At 37.6% G+C, this 15,790-nt stretch overlaps 1 protein-coding gene across 1 annotated transcript in view; it reads right to left on the bottom strand.

Annotated features, from left to right (window-relative positions):
- Nucleotides 1–236: 236 nt before the first annotated feature.
- The window catches only part of COL6A5 (collagen, type VI, alpha 5), a 94,992-nt gene continuing 79,438 nt past the window's right edge, over nt 237–15,790 (bottom strand). The window contains 5 exon segments of the mRNA XM_011933773.1: nt 237–265; nt 3,654–3,898; nt 4,748–4,781; nt 4,784–4,843; nt 6,235–6,921. Coding sequence (XP_011789163.1) covers nt 237–265; nt 3,654–3,898; nt 4,748–4,781; nt 4,784–4,843; nt 6,235–6,921 — 1,055 coding nt within the window.

The raw sequence follows: 15,790 nt of genomic DNA on the forward strand, positions 1-15,790 counted from the left end.
GATCAAACTTAGATAATTCAAATAGGGATAATACAAGTTGATTATATTCTAGGGATAGTGTGTATTTTGAGCTTTATATGCATCATCTTAAACTTTTCAACAACTCAGAGATAGATTTTATTATTTCTGTTTCATGGCCTAACTTTAAGGTAAACTTATTTTCTATAAACATAAGAGTATGAATCACTATGACGAAAGTATTGGATTAATTACCGTGAATTCTTAGGTAAGATGCTTCAGATGTCTGTAGCTTCCATTTCCTTATCTGCAAAAAGATAAAGTACAACTCAGTGACTTCCAGTCACTAAGCTTTCATGAGTGCAAGAAAAAGTCAAGCTGATATTTTCTGAAGAGACTCAGATTGACTTCAGGGAGCAGGACTGGCCAAGTATAACTAAACCAAGCTGTTGGCTAGAGATCTGAGAGAAAAAGAATTAAAGACATCATCTATTTCTAGATGTATAACATATCATTACAATAGAAAAATGCAGAAAACTTTTGGAGAAAATAATGAAGAATAATAACAAACAACAAAGATGCACACTTGATGATAATCCTTTTGATTCTACCAACCTTATTATTTTCAGCAGCAAATCACCTTGAGATATGTAAGGCTGTCTAACAGGAATGATTCAACGAGGATTTATAGCAGTGTTTTGCAAACTTGAATGCACATTGAAATCACCTGAGAGCTTCAAAAAACAAAACAAAACGAAAAAACAAAATAACTGATGCCTGTGTCTTACCTCTAATGTAACTTAATTGATATGGAGTGTGGGCAAGACTTTGGACTTTTAAAAAAAAACTAGGTGATTCTAATGTACAGACAAGTTTGGGAACTACCAATTTACAGGGTTCTTTCCTGTGAGTAATTTTTAATTATATCCCCTGCTATAAACTGAAATGTGTCTCTTGCCCACAAATTTATACAGTGAAGCCCTAACCCCGTGTGACTGTATTGAAGATAGGGCCCTTAAGGAGGCATTTAAGGTTAAATGAGGTCATAAGGGTGAAGCCCTGATTTTACAGAATCGTTACCCTTATAAAAAGAGAAAGAGACACCAAGATCCTCTTTCTATCATATGAGGACAAGGAGAGGAGGCAGCTATTTGCAAGCCAGGAAGAGAGCCCTCATCAGGAACCTAATAGGCTGGCACCCTGATCTTGGTCTTCCAGCCTCCACAACCATGAGAAAATAAGTCAATGTTATTTAAGCCACCCAGTCTATGGTCTTTGTTATGGCAGTCCAAGAAAACTAATACACTTCCTCTTCAACCCACCATTTCTGTTTCTGATCTACCCCTTATTCCTTCCTCCAGATGTTTGTAAAGCATCCTGAATCAGAAGTTACCAAAACAGAGTCACTAGCAAGGCACTAAACCTCTTTGAGTCTCAGTTTCTCCATCTGCATACTAGGGATATTAATTCCCGTCTCCCACAAAGGGTTTTTAAGGGAATCCAATGAAACCATGGGTATGAAATTATCTCACAGACAGTACAGCTATTCACATGGGCAATCTGTGTCTGGTTCTCACCACTTTTTCTTACTCAGCCTTCCTCCCTTTCAATCACCCACTTGATTTCTCATTTGTGTCCCTTCCTTAATTTCACCTGCCCAGTATGTCTCCTGCGCACTGGGTCACCGGTCATTTGACCTCACTCCAACTCCCTGGCTGTCACATATTTCTCCTTTAGAACAGGTCTGCTGGTGACAAGTTCTCTTAATTTTCCTTCATCTGAGAATGCCTTTATTTTGTCTTTATTCCAGAGGGAGAGGGATATCTTTATTGGATATAAAATTCTGTGTCCACAGTTCTTTTCTTTCAGTACATTAAAGAGAAAAAAAAAAGAAGTTGTTCCATTGTCTTCTAGCCTCCGTGGTTTCTGATGAGAAATCGACAATCATTTGAGTTGTTCCCTTATTTTGTATCATAGTTTTTCCTTAGCTGCTTCAATATTTTTTTTCTTTATCCTTGGTTTTCAGCAGTTTGATTATGATGTGTCTGAATTGTTGATTTTTTTTCCTAGCTGTTAAAATCTATAAATTTATATCTTTTAACAATTTAGGGGTAATTTACCAATTTGGGTGAATTCTCGGTCATTGTTTCCTAAAATATTTTTTTTTTTGCATGAATCTTTCTACTTCCCTTATGGAATTCTAGTGAAACAAATGTTAGACATTCTGATACTCAACAAGTCTCCAAGGTTCTGTTTGCCTTTTTCTCAATCTTTTCTCTCTTCAGTTTGTGTAACTCTATAATTAATCTTTCTTCAAGTTCATTGACTCTTTTTCTTTTTCTTTTCTTTCCTTTTTTTTTTTTTTTTTTTGAGACATGGTCTTGCTCTGTTGCCTAGACTGGGGTGCAGCAGCATGATCATAGCTCCCTACAGCCTTGACTTTTGGGGCTCAAGCAATTATTCCACCTCAGCCACCTGAGTAGCTGGGACTATGTACAATTGCAAGACACCACATCTGATTAATTCGCTGTTGTTGTTGAGATGGGGTCTCACCATGTTGCCCAGGCTGGTCTTAAACTCCTGGGCTCAAGTGATCTGCCCACTTCAGCTTCCCAAAGTGCCAGAATTACAGGTGTGAGCCACTGCACTCAGCCTTCACTGACTCTTTCTTCTCTCATCATCACTCTGCTCTTAAGCTCATCCAGCGAATGTTTTAAAATTTTAGATATTGTATTTTTACTTCTAAAGTTTCCTTTGGGTTCTTTTCTGTGATCTCTATTTCTCTGCTTGAAAATGTCTATCTTTCCATTCATTTCAAGTTATTTACCTTTACCTCATAGAGTATACTTACAATAGCTACTTTAATGTCTTTGATCATTGCAACATTAGAGTCACCTTGAGGTTGGCATTTGTTGATTGTCTTTTTTTTTTAAGAATTGTTCACATCTCCTGGTTCTCTGTATGTTGCATGATTTTGGATTGTATCCTGAACATTTTGAATATTATGTTGTTTAGACTCTAAGTCCTGTTATGATTCTCTGTAGAATATTTTTGTTTTAGCAGGCAATCATCTCAGGTTCAGCATGCAAGTGCTGTCTGATTATCTGTGAGTAACAGTCACAGTTTAGTTTCTAGGGCCTCTGCTATCCTTTTTAGGGTCTTTCTCATCCATGTACAGTTTAGGGAAGAGCCTGAGACTTACATAGGTCCCCACATAGATCTCAGAACCATGGTGGCCTTGTCCTCTCCACGTCCCACTGAGGCTAAGGCTCAGCTAGGGGCCTCCATCTCAAACCAAAAAAGCTCTAGTTGCTAAGGGAGAGAGCAGATATCGAGTATTAAAACTCTGGAGGCTCCTTGCACAGTTCCCCCTCACCCTGATCTTGCACAAAGATGCAGGGCTGCTCCTGCTTACTTGGGACCTGCTGCCCTTGTTCTTGTCCCTCCCACTTCCCAATTTCCTGACTCCACACCAAGCATTTACACCTGCTTGTAATTCTGAATATGTCAACAAAGACTATTTTTTGCCTTTCTGAAGTTTTATCTCCCTTGGATCCTTAGATGATAAGCCCCTCTTTTATCCTCATCCTGTCATCTCTGCCTCTCCTAGTGAATTCTAACTGCTTATCTTCCACCAGGGGAAAATCCAAACAAAGGTACCTGAGGGTCTTCAACTCTATGGTACTCAAGATTACCTTCTTTTTCTTGCTGTTTATCAACCACTGGAGCTGAAATTTCTTCTAAATGTGCTTTTTCCTTGTCTTTCATTGCCAATTTCTCAGTTGAAAAGAGCAGGTATGACTTCTGCATCAAATCAGTAGCTGTCCCAGAACCATTACTATGATTGTTCCCTAATACAAGGAAATGTTGCACCTGGGAATCAGATTCATCAAACAGCTCACCATTTTCTGTCTTTATTTCATATATCCCAGGAATAAGTCTGAAGTAATAGAGAAGAGAGATAAAAAATTAGTTAGCCAAGTCCCCTGAAAGATTAAATGTGAATACCACCAGATCATATAAGAGGAACCCATTTTATGTATGTGATTGGAATAGCCCAAGTGCAGTTCACGAATGAAATTTGACTTGTGCAATTTTCTAATATTCTGAAGGGAAATTAGACATTTGTCTCTGCAGTTTAGAATTCCAAACCAACATAATTTCTATCATTAAATTTTTATTGAGTACTTAGGGTTGTACTTTGTAAAATCAAACTTGAAAGAATCCTTCCTGCCAATCCTCATATGTGTTTTGTTTTCTAAATGGCCAAATGTCGTGTTTTGTTTTTTATGTTTTTATTCTGCTCTAAAATTGTTACATGGAATCTTTGATATAAGTTTTCTGTTTTGGCAGTAACCAATATTAGAGTTACGTTATCTAGTTACTGAAAAGGTACTAATAGGAGGCATTTTTGGTAAAACAAACAAAAATGGAAACATACTTCTTTCAAATATAAGTCCTGTTCTATCTGTGATTAATTTCAGACCTGTGCTATCATCACAAATGAGTAGCATTTAAAACACACACACATACACACACACACACACACACTTGGATCTTGAAAACTAAAACGCTGTTCATTTCACAGTTTTCTTAAGGACTGTTTCCAGTTGTGGTTAATTTCAGACCTGTGCTATCATCACAAATGAGTATTATTTAAAACACACACACACACACACACACACACACACACTTGGATCTTGAAAACTAAAACGCTGTTCATTTCACAGTTTTCTTAAGGACTGTTTCCAGTTGTGGTATGATGCAAACTTGGAATTTCTCAACTCACAATACAGTGTTTTCTGTGCCACCGTTCTCTGGGTTGGAGAGGTCATGTTAACACATGTGGCTTTCATATCTTTGGTGGGATATTTGTTGATGGCACCTGGAGAGAGAGTGGGCTGGTTAGTCTAAATTTTACCCATCTACATTATTATCTCACCCAAAGTCAGTTCATATTTTCATGTGGTTGGTGTTTTCAGGAACAACTTTTATAACGGACTTGGCAAAATAGGCACACTCTAACATGGAAATTGTTTGTTCTTGGCAGAGTCAAGAAGATACAGCCAGTCATTGAATAAAGAATTCCAATGCTCTATCACAAATTTGTGATATAATTTAAGGACATCTCTAAATTCTTCCTATCATTTGTTTCTCTCCATATAAAAGGAGGATCTTTCTAGAAGACTCTATTTTTTAAAAAAATTATTTATTTATTTTTTATTTTTTGAAATTACACTTTAAGTTCTGGGAGAAGACTCCATTAGCTATTGAAATTGTCTGCCCTATTTATCTTGGGGTTGGGAGAAGCCACATTTTTACTTGCTACTAAATATAACTGCTAAATTCCAAGATTCCTGAGAACTATGTAAGCCCTGGGGCTTTACGCATGCCAGAAAACCCGCATCCTTGTGATTCTCTAGTAAACTTGCAGCAGCTGCAGAGACCATTCAGTGTAACCTCTGGCACATTCCTAATTCCCAGCACAGGCTAGGACTTGTTTGATGTTACAAGGTTTTGGATGTGCTGCTATATGCTTGTCTAAAGTCACAACACATGGGCAGAGGCTGGGGCAGCCACCCTCAAAGCCCCACTGTGTAAAGACACCCTTAAAAATCCCTGCCAGCTGTCTGAAATAGAGGCTTTAGAGGAGATTTGTCCCTATGGCTCATAAGAATTCAAGTCAGAAGTAAGGTTAATTTATAATGACAAGACAAAATAGAAGTCCTTGGAGTAGGTGGAGGGCAGTGTCACTGTGATATTATTTATTACAGCAGTACATCTTGCTAAGGGTTTAGTAATTAAAGTATGATTTATGAGACAAGAGCATAGCCCTGGGGTCAGAATGTGAGGGGTTGAGTCTAGAATTTACTAATTATTACTTGTGAGATTTTAAGCAGTTTATTTAACATTTCTGAATCTCAGTCTTTTCACTTACAAAATGGGTTTATGAATACCTTCCTCTGAGGGCTGCACTGAAGATTAAATGACACAATCAATTTAAAGAACCTGACACATAGTAAACACTCACAGGTTAGGGCTAAAGGGCACTTTTCATCCATCTGAGGATTTCCTGGCTAAAACTTTGGCAGCGCAGCAGCAAGGCTCATGGTCAAAAAATCTGGGAATTTTCTCTGAGATTTTTTTACTCCCTCCTACTCACTTATACTCTACCACCCTTAACTGAAGTGGGGATCATTTTACTAAGTCTGCTGATGGACTGTACACAGAAACATTAAATCTATCGCAAAAGCAATCAGAGGATTAATGACTTACGTCTGATTAAATGGACAAATGGCTTGACAAACTTGAGGATACAGTTCCAATCTGGCTTGTGGGTTCGGCCAAGTTGGACCAAGTGATGATCCAGAGGGTGGCTGGCTAATTCTTCCAGTTCTTTGTCATTGTGTTTAGGGCCAAAGGAAAACACAAATATGGCGTAGCCTTGACACTTGGCTCTCAGAGACACATTCCTTAAGACTTCTTTGTCTAAAGGGTTGGTTTCGCCAGCAGATACTACAAAGATAACTTTGCTTTTCCTCAGATTGGGGGTTCCTACAAAGACATTGTCAATTGTCCACTGCAAGGCATGGCCAATAAAAACATCTCCATTGAGCTGTTGAGAGTCTTGGAGATGATGTTTCATTTGGTGTATACTGTTATAAGTAACCAAATCAAATTCCAGGTAGACAGGGCATTCTTCAGTGTTAGGCATATAGCCTAGGGGAGAGTAGCTCAAGACAGCAACCCTGTCTCCTAAGGTGGAGGTCAGTGGATCGGGGGCGATGTGAAAGTAATCAAGCACTGAGGTTATAAAAGCTTTTACTTCCTTAAACTCATCACTTCCTACTCTTTGGGAAGCACCTATAAGGAAAGCCACATCCATGTAATATTCTTGAAGAGAGACATCTCCAGGTTCATTAGTATGATCTGGTTCTTCTTTTCTGCCATAATTTTCATGTCCTGCAACAGAATAACTCAAGTCATTCTTTTTAATGAAAGATAAGTTTGGAGCTCCTAGTCATAGATGGCAAATACACAGCATGAGGGTATTACCATGCTTCATTTCCATACTCATGGCAGACATCAATAATCACATTGCTTGTTCCCAGATGCACCCTCCAAATCTGTACCCACATAGCACATGCAGAGCTATTACCATTTGACACATATTGTCACATAAGAAAAAACCCATTTGCTATCCTATCTCAGATCTTTGTGAAAGGATTGATTTATCCTCCAGTGATTTTAATATGCAAGATGAGAAACATTCATTTTTAATGTACTCCACATGGCTAAAAAACTTGGAGTACACATTTGCATGAAATTTAATTATATGTAATGACCTCAAGAGAAAGTATAGATACTAAAGTTACATTTATTGGTGGCACAAGCACAAAAACCTTTATATATGTATTCAAATTACATACCATACAGCAATGTCGTGAGAGCAAGTATAAACAAGTGCTGACTTTGGAATCTAAATGCTGTGTGAGATATGACATACTCTAAGAAGCTGGTACTCAAAGTGCCTGCAAACAGTTCATCAGCCCACTTTAAGGTAAGGAGTTTGCACCATGATGTAAGTCAACTATATTACTAAGCACACTGATTAGTTCAGCTGACATTTATTTATTTATTTATTTTCATAGCAAGACTTTCTCTTTGAAGAAAACATTGTCTTGATTTATATTCTGAGACAAGCTTCTTATCTTGCTACAGACCAGCACTTCAAGTAGCTCTGCTCTAAGCCTAAGGGATCATGAAGCCTGTCTAGAATCATATGAATGATGGCTGATTGGTGAGGCGGCAACAGGAAATGCCAGCTTGGAAAGACAGGAAGTAGATGGCCAATGTTCTTTGGTTTTATGAAAGAAGTGAATTTGTGAACCTAATCAAGAAAAAGTAGATTTTTAACTGGCAGAAATGTATTGATCTCCATTTCTACTCAACCCTTTATTAGATACTTTTACATTATTTTAATTCTCACAACAAATGAGTCAACCTTTATTAATACTATAAACCTAATATAGAAATAAAATGTCAAAAAAAATACCCCACCACCATGGGTGAAGTTATTAACTGTGAAAATGCTTTATTAGATAATGTTTGATGGTTAAATGGGCCTGCCTTCCAGTATAAATTCCATATTATCTCTTTTAAAATCTATTGTTGGATTTAACTTGCTAAAATTTTCTTTAGAATTTTGCATCTATGTTCACATCCTTATGAACGATGTTCTGTAGTTGGTCGGTAGTTTCCCTTTCATGCGACGTATTTGTCTGGGTTTGGTATCAGGGTAATCTGGCCTCAAAAAATGAGTTGGGAACATTCCAAATCTACTCTTCTAGCTATTTTGAAATATGCAATAAATTATTGTTAACTGGTGTTAACTTTAAAGTATATAATAAATTATTGTTAACCATGAGAACACTAGATCTTATTCCTTCTAATAAGTATTTTGTGCCCATTAACCAGCTCTTCTTTATTCCCGCCTCCCTATTAGCCTTCCTAGCTTCTGTTAACCACCATTTTATTCACAGATATCCCAGTTATCCAGATTTGATCATTACACATTGAATGCTTCTATCAAAATATCACATGTACCCCAAAAATATGTACAACTATTATGTACTCATAAAAATTAAAAATAATAAAATGAAATAAGTGAGTTGTGAAATATTCCCTTTTCTTTAATGTTCTGGAAGAGTGTTCATAGAATTGATATTAGTTCTTCCTTAAATTTTTAGTTGAATTTACCAGTGAAATCATCCATACCTGGAGTTTTCTTTATGGGAAGACTTGAACTACAAATTCAATCTCATTAATAGGTATAAGGCTACTTAGGTTATTTCTTCTTGAGTAAGCTTTGGTCATTTATACATTGCAAGAAATTTGTGTATTTTACCTAAGCTGACTTATAGGCAAAAGATTGCTCATGGCCGGGCGCGGTGGCTCACGCTTGTAATCCCGGCACTTTGGGAGGCCGAGGTGGGCGTATCACGAGGTCAGGAGATCGAGACCATCCTGGTTAACACAGTGAAACCCCATCTCTACTAAAAATACAAAAAATTAGCCGGGCGTGGTGGCGGGTACCTGTAGTCCCAGCTACTCGGGAGGCTGAGGCAGGAGAATGGCGTGAACCCGGGAGGCAGAGCTTGCAGTGAGCGGAGATCGCGCCACAGCACTCCAACCTGGGTGACAGAGCGAGACTCCGCTTCAAAAAAAAAAAAAAAAGATCATTCATAATATTCCCTGGTTATCCTTTTAATATCCTTGAATACATCTCCCTTCTCATTTCTGATATTGGGAAGTTGTGTCTTCTCTTTCTTCCTGGTGAGTTTGATTATAGATTTATCAATTTTATTGATCTTCTCAAAGAAACAACTTTTGGGTTTATTGACTTTATTGCTTCTCTTTTTTCAATTTCACTGAATTCCACTCACTTCATTTTTACTATTTTCTTTCTTCCACTTACCTTGGGTTTATGTGGTTCTTCTTTCTCTGATTTCTTAAGGTAGAAGTTGTGATCATTGATTTGAAACATTTCTTCTTGGTCAATATAGGCATTTAATGCTATTTATGTCCTCCTAAGTACTGCTTAAATGGAACCTCAAATTCTGGCATATTGATTTTATTTTCTTTTATTTCCAAATATTATACTTTCTAATGTCCCTTTTATTTATTCTTTGACCACAGACTATTTAAAAGTGCTTTATTTAGTTTCCAAACACTTAGGGAGTTTTCAAAGATCTTTCTGCTATTGATTTATAATTTAATTTTGTTTCGGTCAGAGAACACATTTGTTATCACTTGAATCCTTTAAAATGTTGAGCATTGCTTTATGGTCCACAATATGTCTATCTTGGTAAATGTTTCATGTACACTTGAAAAGATTATATATTCTACTATTGATGGAGTGTTCTACAAATGTCAGTTAGGTCAAATTAGTTGACAGTGCTGCTCAAGCCTACTATATTCCTGCTGATTTTTTTTTTTAAATCAATTATTGGGAGAAGATCCTGAAACTAACTAATACTCTTTTCATTTTTTAAATATTTTTTCCTTTGTGTTTCATTTTGGAGAATTTCTATTGCTATGTTTTCAAGTTTGCCAATCTTTTTGTTTTGCCAAATCTAATCTGCCATTATCCCATTCAGTGTATCATTCATCTCAGACACAATGGTTTTCGACCCTGCAAATTCTATTGGAATCTTCTTTTTATACCTTTCATGTTTGCACTTAACTGTTTAACATATTGAATACTGTTACAATGACTGTTTTGATATCTTTGCTAATTCTAACATCTATGTCTGTTGTGGTTTGGTTTTGAGTGATTATACTCTTCATTATGTTTTGTGCATTTCTGCTTCTTATGACATTGTGAAATTTTCCTTGTTAGGTGTGAAATACTTTTGTATTCTTGTAAATATCCATGTGCTTAGTTCTAGAAGGCAGTTAAGTTGCATGGAAAGAGTTTGATCCTTTTGGATCTTGCTGTTATGATTTGCTAGGTGAGTCTAAAGCAGTGGTTAATTCATGGCTAATTATTTCCTATTGCTGAGCTAAGACCTTCCTAAGTTTTCTCCCCATTACTATGTGAATTATGTTCTTTTCCAGTCTTGCTGGTGGGAAAAAAACATGATTCCTAGTCCTGTTGAGTAAATGGCACTATTTTAAGAGGGTTCTTTCCCTGGTCTCAGGTAATTCCTTCACATGCATGTGCTGTCAATACTCTCCTGAATAATCCAGGGAGACCCTCTGCAGACCTCTGGGGTTTACTCTCTGTGCCATTATCCCTCTCTGGTATCCCACCCTGTCAGCTCTCACTGTCTTGGTCCTCCTGTTCTCTCAGCTCTGAGTCCTCAGCTCCAGGAGCTCATCGGGCTCCTCCTCCTCAATGCCCTCGTCTTGTACTATGGCCTGAGAGTACTCAGGACTATAAGCCGGAGCACTTGTAGCGTTCATCTGTTTCCCTTCTCTAAAGATTACTGTATTTCGTTTCCTAATGTCCAGTGTCTTAAAAGTTGTTATTTCATATATTATTTTTTCTCTTTTGTTTATTACAATTGTGAGGTAAATTCAACTACTCCATCTTGGGCAGTTCTAAGAGATGAGAACTGACCATCTTGTTTGAGATGCTTCTTTTCCTTCTTACAAAGGACTAAGAACTGGTCATATATACACCACATTCTGCCTTTATCACTAAATACATTTATAGTAATTGAACAGGATTTTGCATTGCACAAGCATGTTTGAAATTTATGGGCCTCCTATTCTCCACCAGGAACCCAGTGGCAAACTCTTGTTAGAATTTTTGGTCAAGATTGAGGTCCCTGATTAAACAACCAAACATGAAACTAGAAGTGCAGACCACAGCATGTATTTTGTATTCTTTGCACATCACCACCAAAGACACTTCTAGAGTTCTCAGCCATAGTGTGTTAGGAATTGTGAAGATTAATCAAATGAACATTTCTAACTTTTTGGAGTTTGTGATCCTTTTTGGAGTTGTGAAGTTGACTAACCATTACCTGTGATATTACCATGATCTGTTTTTCAACTACAGCATTTCAGTTTCTTTAAAAAGGCCAACCAACACAGTTTGTTAAACATAAAGAAAAGCATGGCTGGGTGTGGGGGCTCATGCCTGTAATCTCAACACTTTAGGAGGCTGAGATGGGAGGATCACTTGAGGCCAGGGGTTCAAAATCAGCCTGGGCAACATAGTGGACCCATCTCTACAGAAAATTTAAAAAATTAGCCGGGCATGGTGGTGTGTGCCTGTAGTCTCAGCTACTCTTGAGAGGCTTAGGCAGGAGGATCGCTTGAACCCAGGAGTTTGAGGCTGCACTGAGCTGTGATCACACCACTGCATTCCAGCCTGGGCAACAGAACAAAATCCTATCTCTAAAAAGAAAGAAAATGAAAAAGATATTCATAATATTCTAGTAGATTCATAAATATTCTAATATAAGCAAAAGGGTTAACTTACCATGTTAGTGAAATATTTTTTTTCTGCAAGCCCATACCAGAAATATTACTGTTTTTCCAGTTTTTTCTTTATAAACAAGCAAAATCTCAATCCTTTTCTAAAATACCCCTCAGAACTATTTTCTAAAGAGGTATATTTCATCTACAAAATGTCTAAAAATAGGTCCCTTCCCAACTTAAAGGACTAGAATGAGAATCTCTGAGGCTAAATGTAGATGATGTACCTTGAAAACTCTAAAATTTAGTCAAACCCAAGGTGTGATTATTCTACTTGGAGAATAATTCATCTTACTTAGGGAGACAAGGTCTTCAAAAATATTTTCTTTCAAGATAATCTGGCAGAAATGTGGATAAAATATACCCATAGCTCACAATGGTGCTGTGTATTTTCTGGAAATGTCAACCCAGCCAAATTCTCATCTTCAACTCTGTGAAAGAATTTCCTTAGAATGGCAGAAGAAGGGGAGCTGACCTACTTTCCTATGGGCAAGATTTGGAAGGAATTAGGGATTCAGCAGAATTTCCAGGGAAGCACCCCCAGAGAGTAGCCTGACTTTGGCCAATGACTCAAGCCACAACACCAAATGTGCTCCAGTAACGTTAGGGAGAAGCGGGGCTGGAAAGGAAACTTTGAGAAGGGAGGCTCTAACGGACTTGGGCCATCTGGACTGGGATGAGATATACTGTGAGGCTGCTATGCTGCCTTTCATGGCATTTGTGGGAAATCTCAAGATATACATGAATTATCCAGTGGCCTGCTTTGAAATTTGTTCAGGGGACAAAATTAACCATGTGTTCTTCATAGGCAAGCCACATGTACAATTGAGGCTACTTGATCTGTGAGGTTCTGTCCAGATGAACTGTAGCTAATATTTTCCAAGTTGATATTTTTTATGATTTCCCATGAGATTAGCAGTACTTTCTTTTGGCTTTTCTACTTTCTTAGTATTTAGTCAAGCATTTAGTTTGCTTCGGGTCTTGTGCTCAGCTCTATGCTTGTCTTCTTTCATTTAATCTTCCTTGAAGCACTATGAGGGTAGAAAAATCACCATTTCCATTTTACAGACGAGCAAACCAAGCCCTGGAAAGGGTGAATGAGTTGGCTAAGAAAGGATGGCTGATAAGTGGTAGAGGCAGGATTTGAACCCAGCTTGGTCTAGCTCCTTCAGAAGAACTAGTCATTAGAGATGGGAGTCTAGCAGAAACATGAAGTGACTCATCAGTCAGCTCGCTTAAGGCCCTGGGACCTGGTGTGAAAAATGTACTTCTCAGTCAATGGTTGTTCCTTCTGGCTGAAGCCACCAGAGAATGTTTTCCTCCAAAAGTAAGCAAGTACATATGAATTAAATGCAATTTGTAATTTTTCTCTTCTTAGGCATTGTAGAACAGTGATTATCAGTAGAATATTCAGAGTTTGAGTCCTGCCTCTGTCATTTGTTAACTTTGTGACCCTGAGTTTTCTCCATGCCTCAGTTTCATTACCTTAAAAATATGTAATAATATACCACAACCTTACAAGATTTTTGAGAAAATTAAAGTTTGCACCATGCTTTGCATATCTTAATTACTCCACAAATATAATTTTTAGAAAGAAACAAAGAAAAGTCTCAGGCATCTGAAAATCCTTCCCATGACAGTATATTATCCAAACCAGGACTTCTACTGAAAAAAGCAAAGTCAGCTGGTCTAATTTACACACACAAGCACAGGTGTACAGATGCTCTCAGAAATGAGAACTCTCATTCTGTTGTGTTGACACATGCTTAACTTCAAGGAGTAGGTAATCATTCATACACCTCTCCACTTATCACTGCCAGCCCAGGCCCATCACCCCTCCTGTCTGGTAGAGTCACTGGTCAAGTTCTAAAGGCATGAGTTGGGGCAACAAAGGAGGCAGGCACAAATATGTATGTGTCTGATGGATGTCATTGATTTTATGCCTAAGGGAAATATAGACATATTAAAAATTCTCTTGTTTTGCTGTTTGAAGTCCTTTTCCCTCATTTACCTGAATAAGTAGGGATGGCTGCCTTAAAATAGATTTCATCCTTTTCTCCAAAGACTTATAATTCATGTCTTTTGGGCCTAGATTTTTCTAGGTGGCATTTAGATGATAAGAGTGAGTCTTGTGGGTCATTTCCTACTCTGAAACAGTAGTCTGCAGAAAGGGACCAGCACACTGAGAAAAGGTGATGCATGCCTTAGGAGTCATTTACACCCAAATGACCTGGGATATGGCAGGTTGGTTTTAATGGAGTTATTTATTCTGTGCTCCGTGCCTCCGGATGAGTTTATAAGAAGGTTTTTTTTTTTTAATTTAAATTTAAAAATAGAATTGTGCCACAAAAACTATGATTACATGATTTAGTGATTTAGTTTATACTCAAATTTGGCCATTGGCTATATCTCCTCATTTGTAAATGCAGAAATGACCATCACCAGGCAACATGGCATACGTTGTTAAAAGTCCGTGTTTGTGTGTTGATGGTCATGTTTTTGAATCCTGGCTCTGCCACTTACAATCTACCTGAATTTGTGTGAGGTTCTTAACACCTTTACATCAGTGTCTTCATTTGTAAAAGGAAATAATGATAGATTTAATTTAATAAAGATTAAATAAAATCATGTCTATAAAGTGCTTATATGGTGGCTGGCCCATGGTTGCCCTCAATAAGCAGTAGCTTCTGTGATTACTATTATTCCTCATTCATTGTTCATCAATCGAGTGATACTGTGTATGCAATACTTTGAAAGGTGTCCTGCATGGAATGAATGTTGATCCCCCAAAGCATGCCACTTTTTAAAAAATTAAACTCAATATTTTCTGAATTGAAGTAGTCATTTTTTGCACACACAGAATATACCTGACAGATGACAAGCTTCTTGAAGACAGAGCTTATGTCTGAGTCTTTTTTAAAATCTCCCTAATTTCCACAAAAAGTCCACTTCAGGGCTTAGTTCAGAACAGGAGCCAAAGACATATTTGTTATATGAAAGAATGTCTGAATAGTTAAGGAAAACTCCATGCAAAAATCTAAGAGTCTTTTCATATAGTAAGCCCTCCATGAGGGCTGCCATCATCCAACTAACTTGCCATCACCACCACTCTCACTACCACTCCACCATCATATCTTCCTTCTATCACCAGTACCACCACCACCACCACACCACTGCCATCATTACCATTACTATCACCTCCTCACTATCACCATCATCACTACCATCATCACCACCACCCCACCTTCATACTTTTATCTCCATCACCACCAATATTATCACCACCACCATCCCTACCACCCACCTCAACCACAACCATCAGCAACAGCAAACATCTTCACTACCGTCATCTTTGCTACTACCATGACCAGCACCAATGCTATCATCACCACTGCCTCCATCACCATCACCACCACCATCATCTACTTAATACTTCAAGTACCCAGTTTTTATTCCATTAGAAAAGGTCACATGACATAAAATGCCACCAACACTCTAGAACATTCATTAGTTGCAACAAATGATTGCACAAAACATACAGAAGCAATGTCAGTGTACGTCTGAATTCAGATAGTCCACTTATTCTGAACCCTCAGTTTGCATGTGTCTTGTTCACATGTGAAACTTTCATGGAAGACAACCAAGACTATAATGACAGTATTAATAACAAATTGCCAAGTAAAAGGAAGCATAGCCATCTCAGTTTACAGCTTAAAATGAAGTAATGGGAGACTCAGTTTATTCCACAAAGAGCAACACGATGGTTAAGATTTCTTAACATTTTAAACATGTTATTATTTAATAACATTTTAAACATGTTATTATTTAATAACATTTTAAA

This window comes from Colobus angolensis, unplaced genomic scaffold (genome assembly GCF_000951035.1).
Source record: "Colobus angolensis palliatus isolate OR3802 unplaced genomic scaffold, Cang.pa_1.0 Scaffold129, whole genome shotgun sequence".
NCBI classification, from domain to species: Eukaryota; Metazoa; Chordata; class Mammalia; order Primates; family Cercopithecidae; genus Colobus; species Colobus angolensis.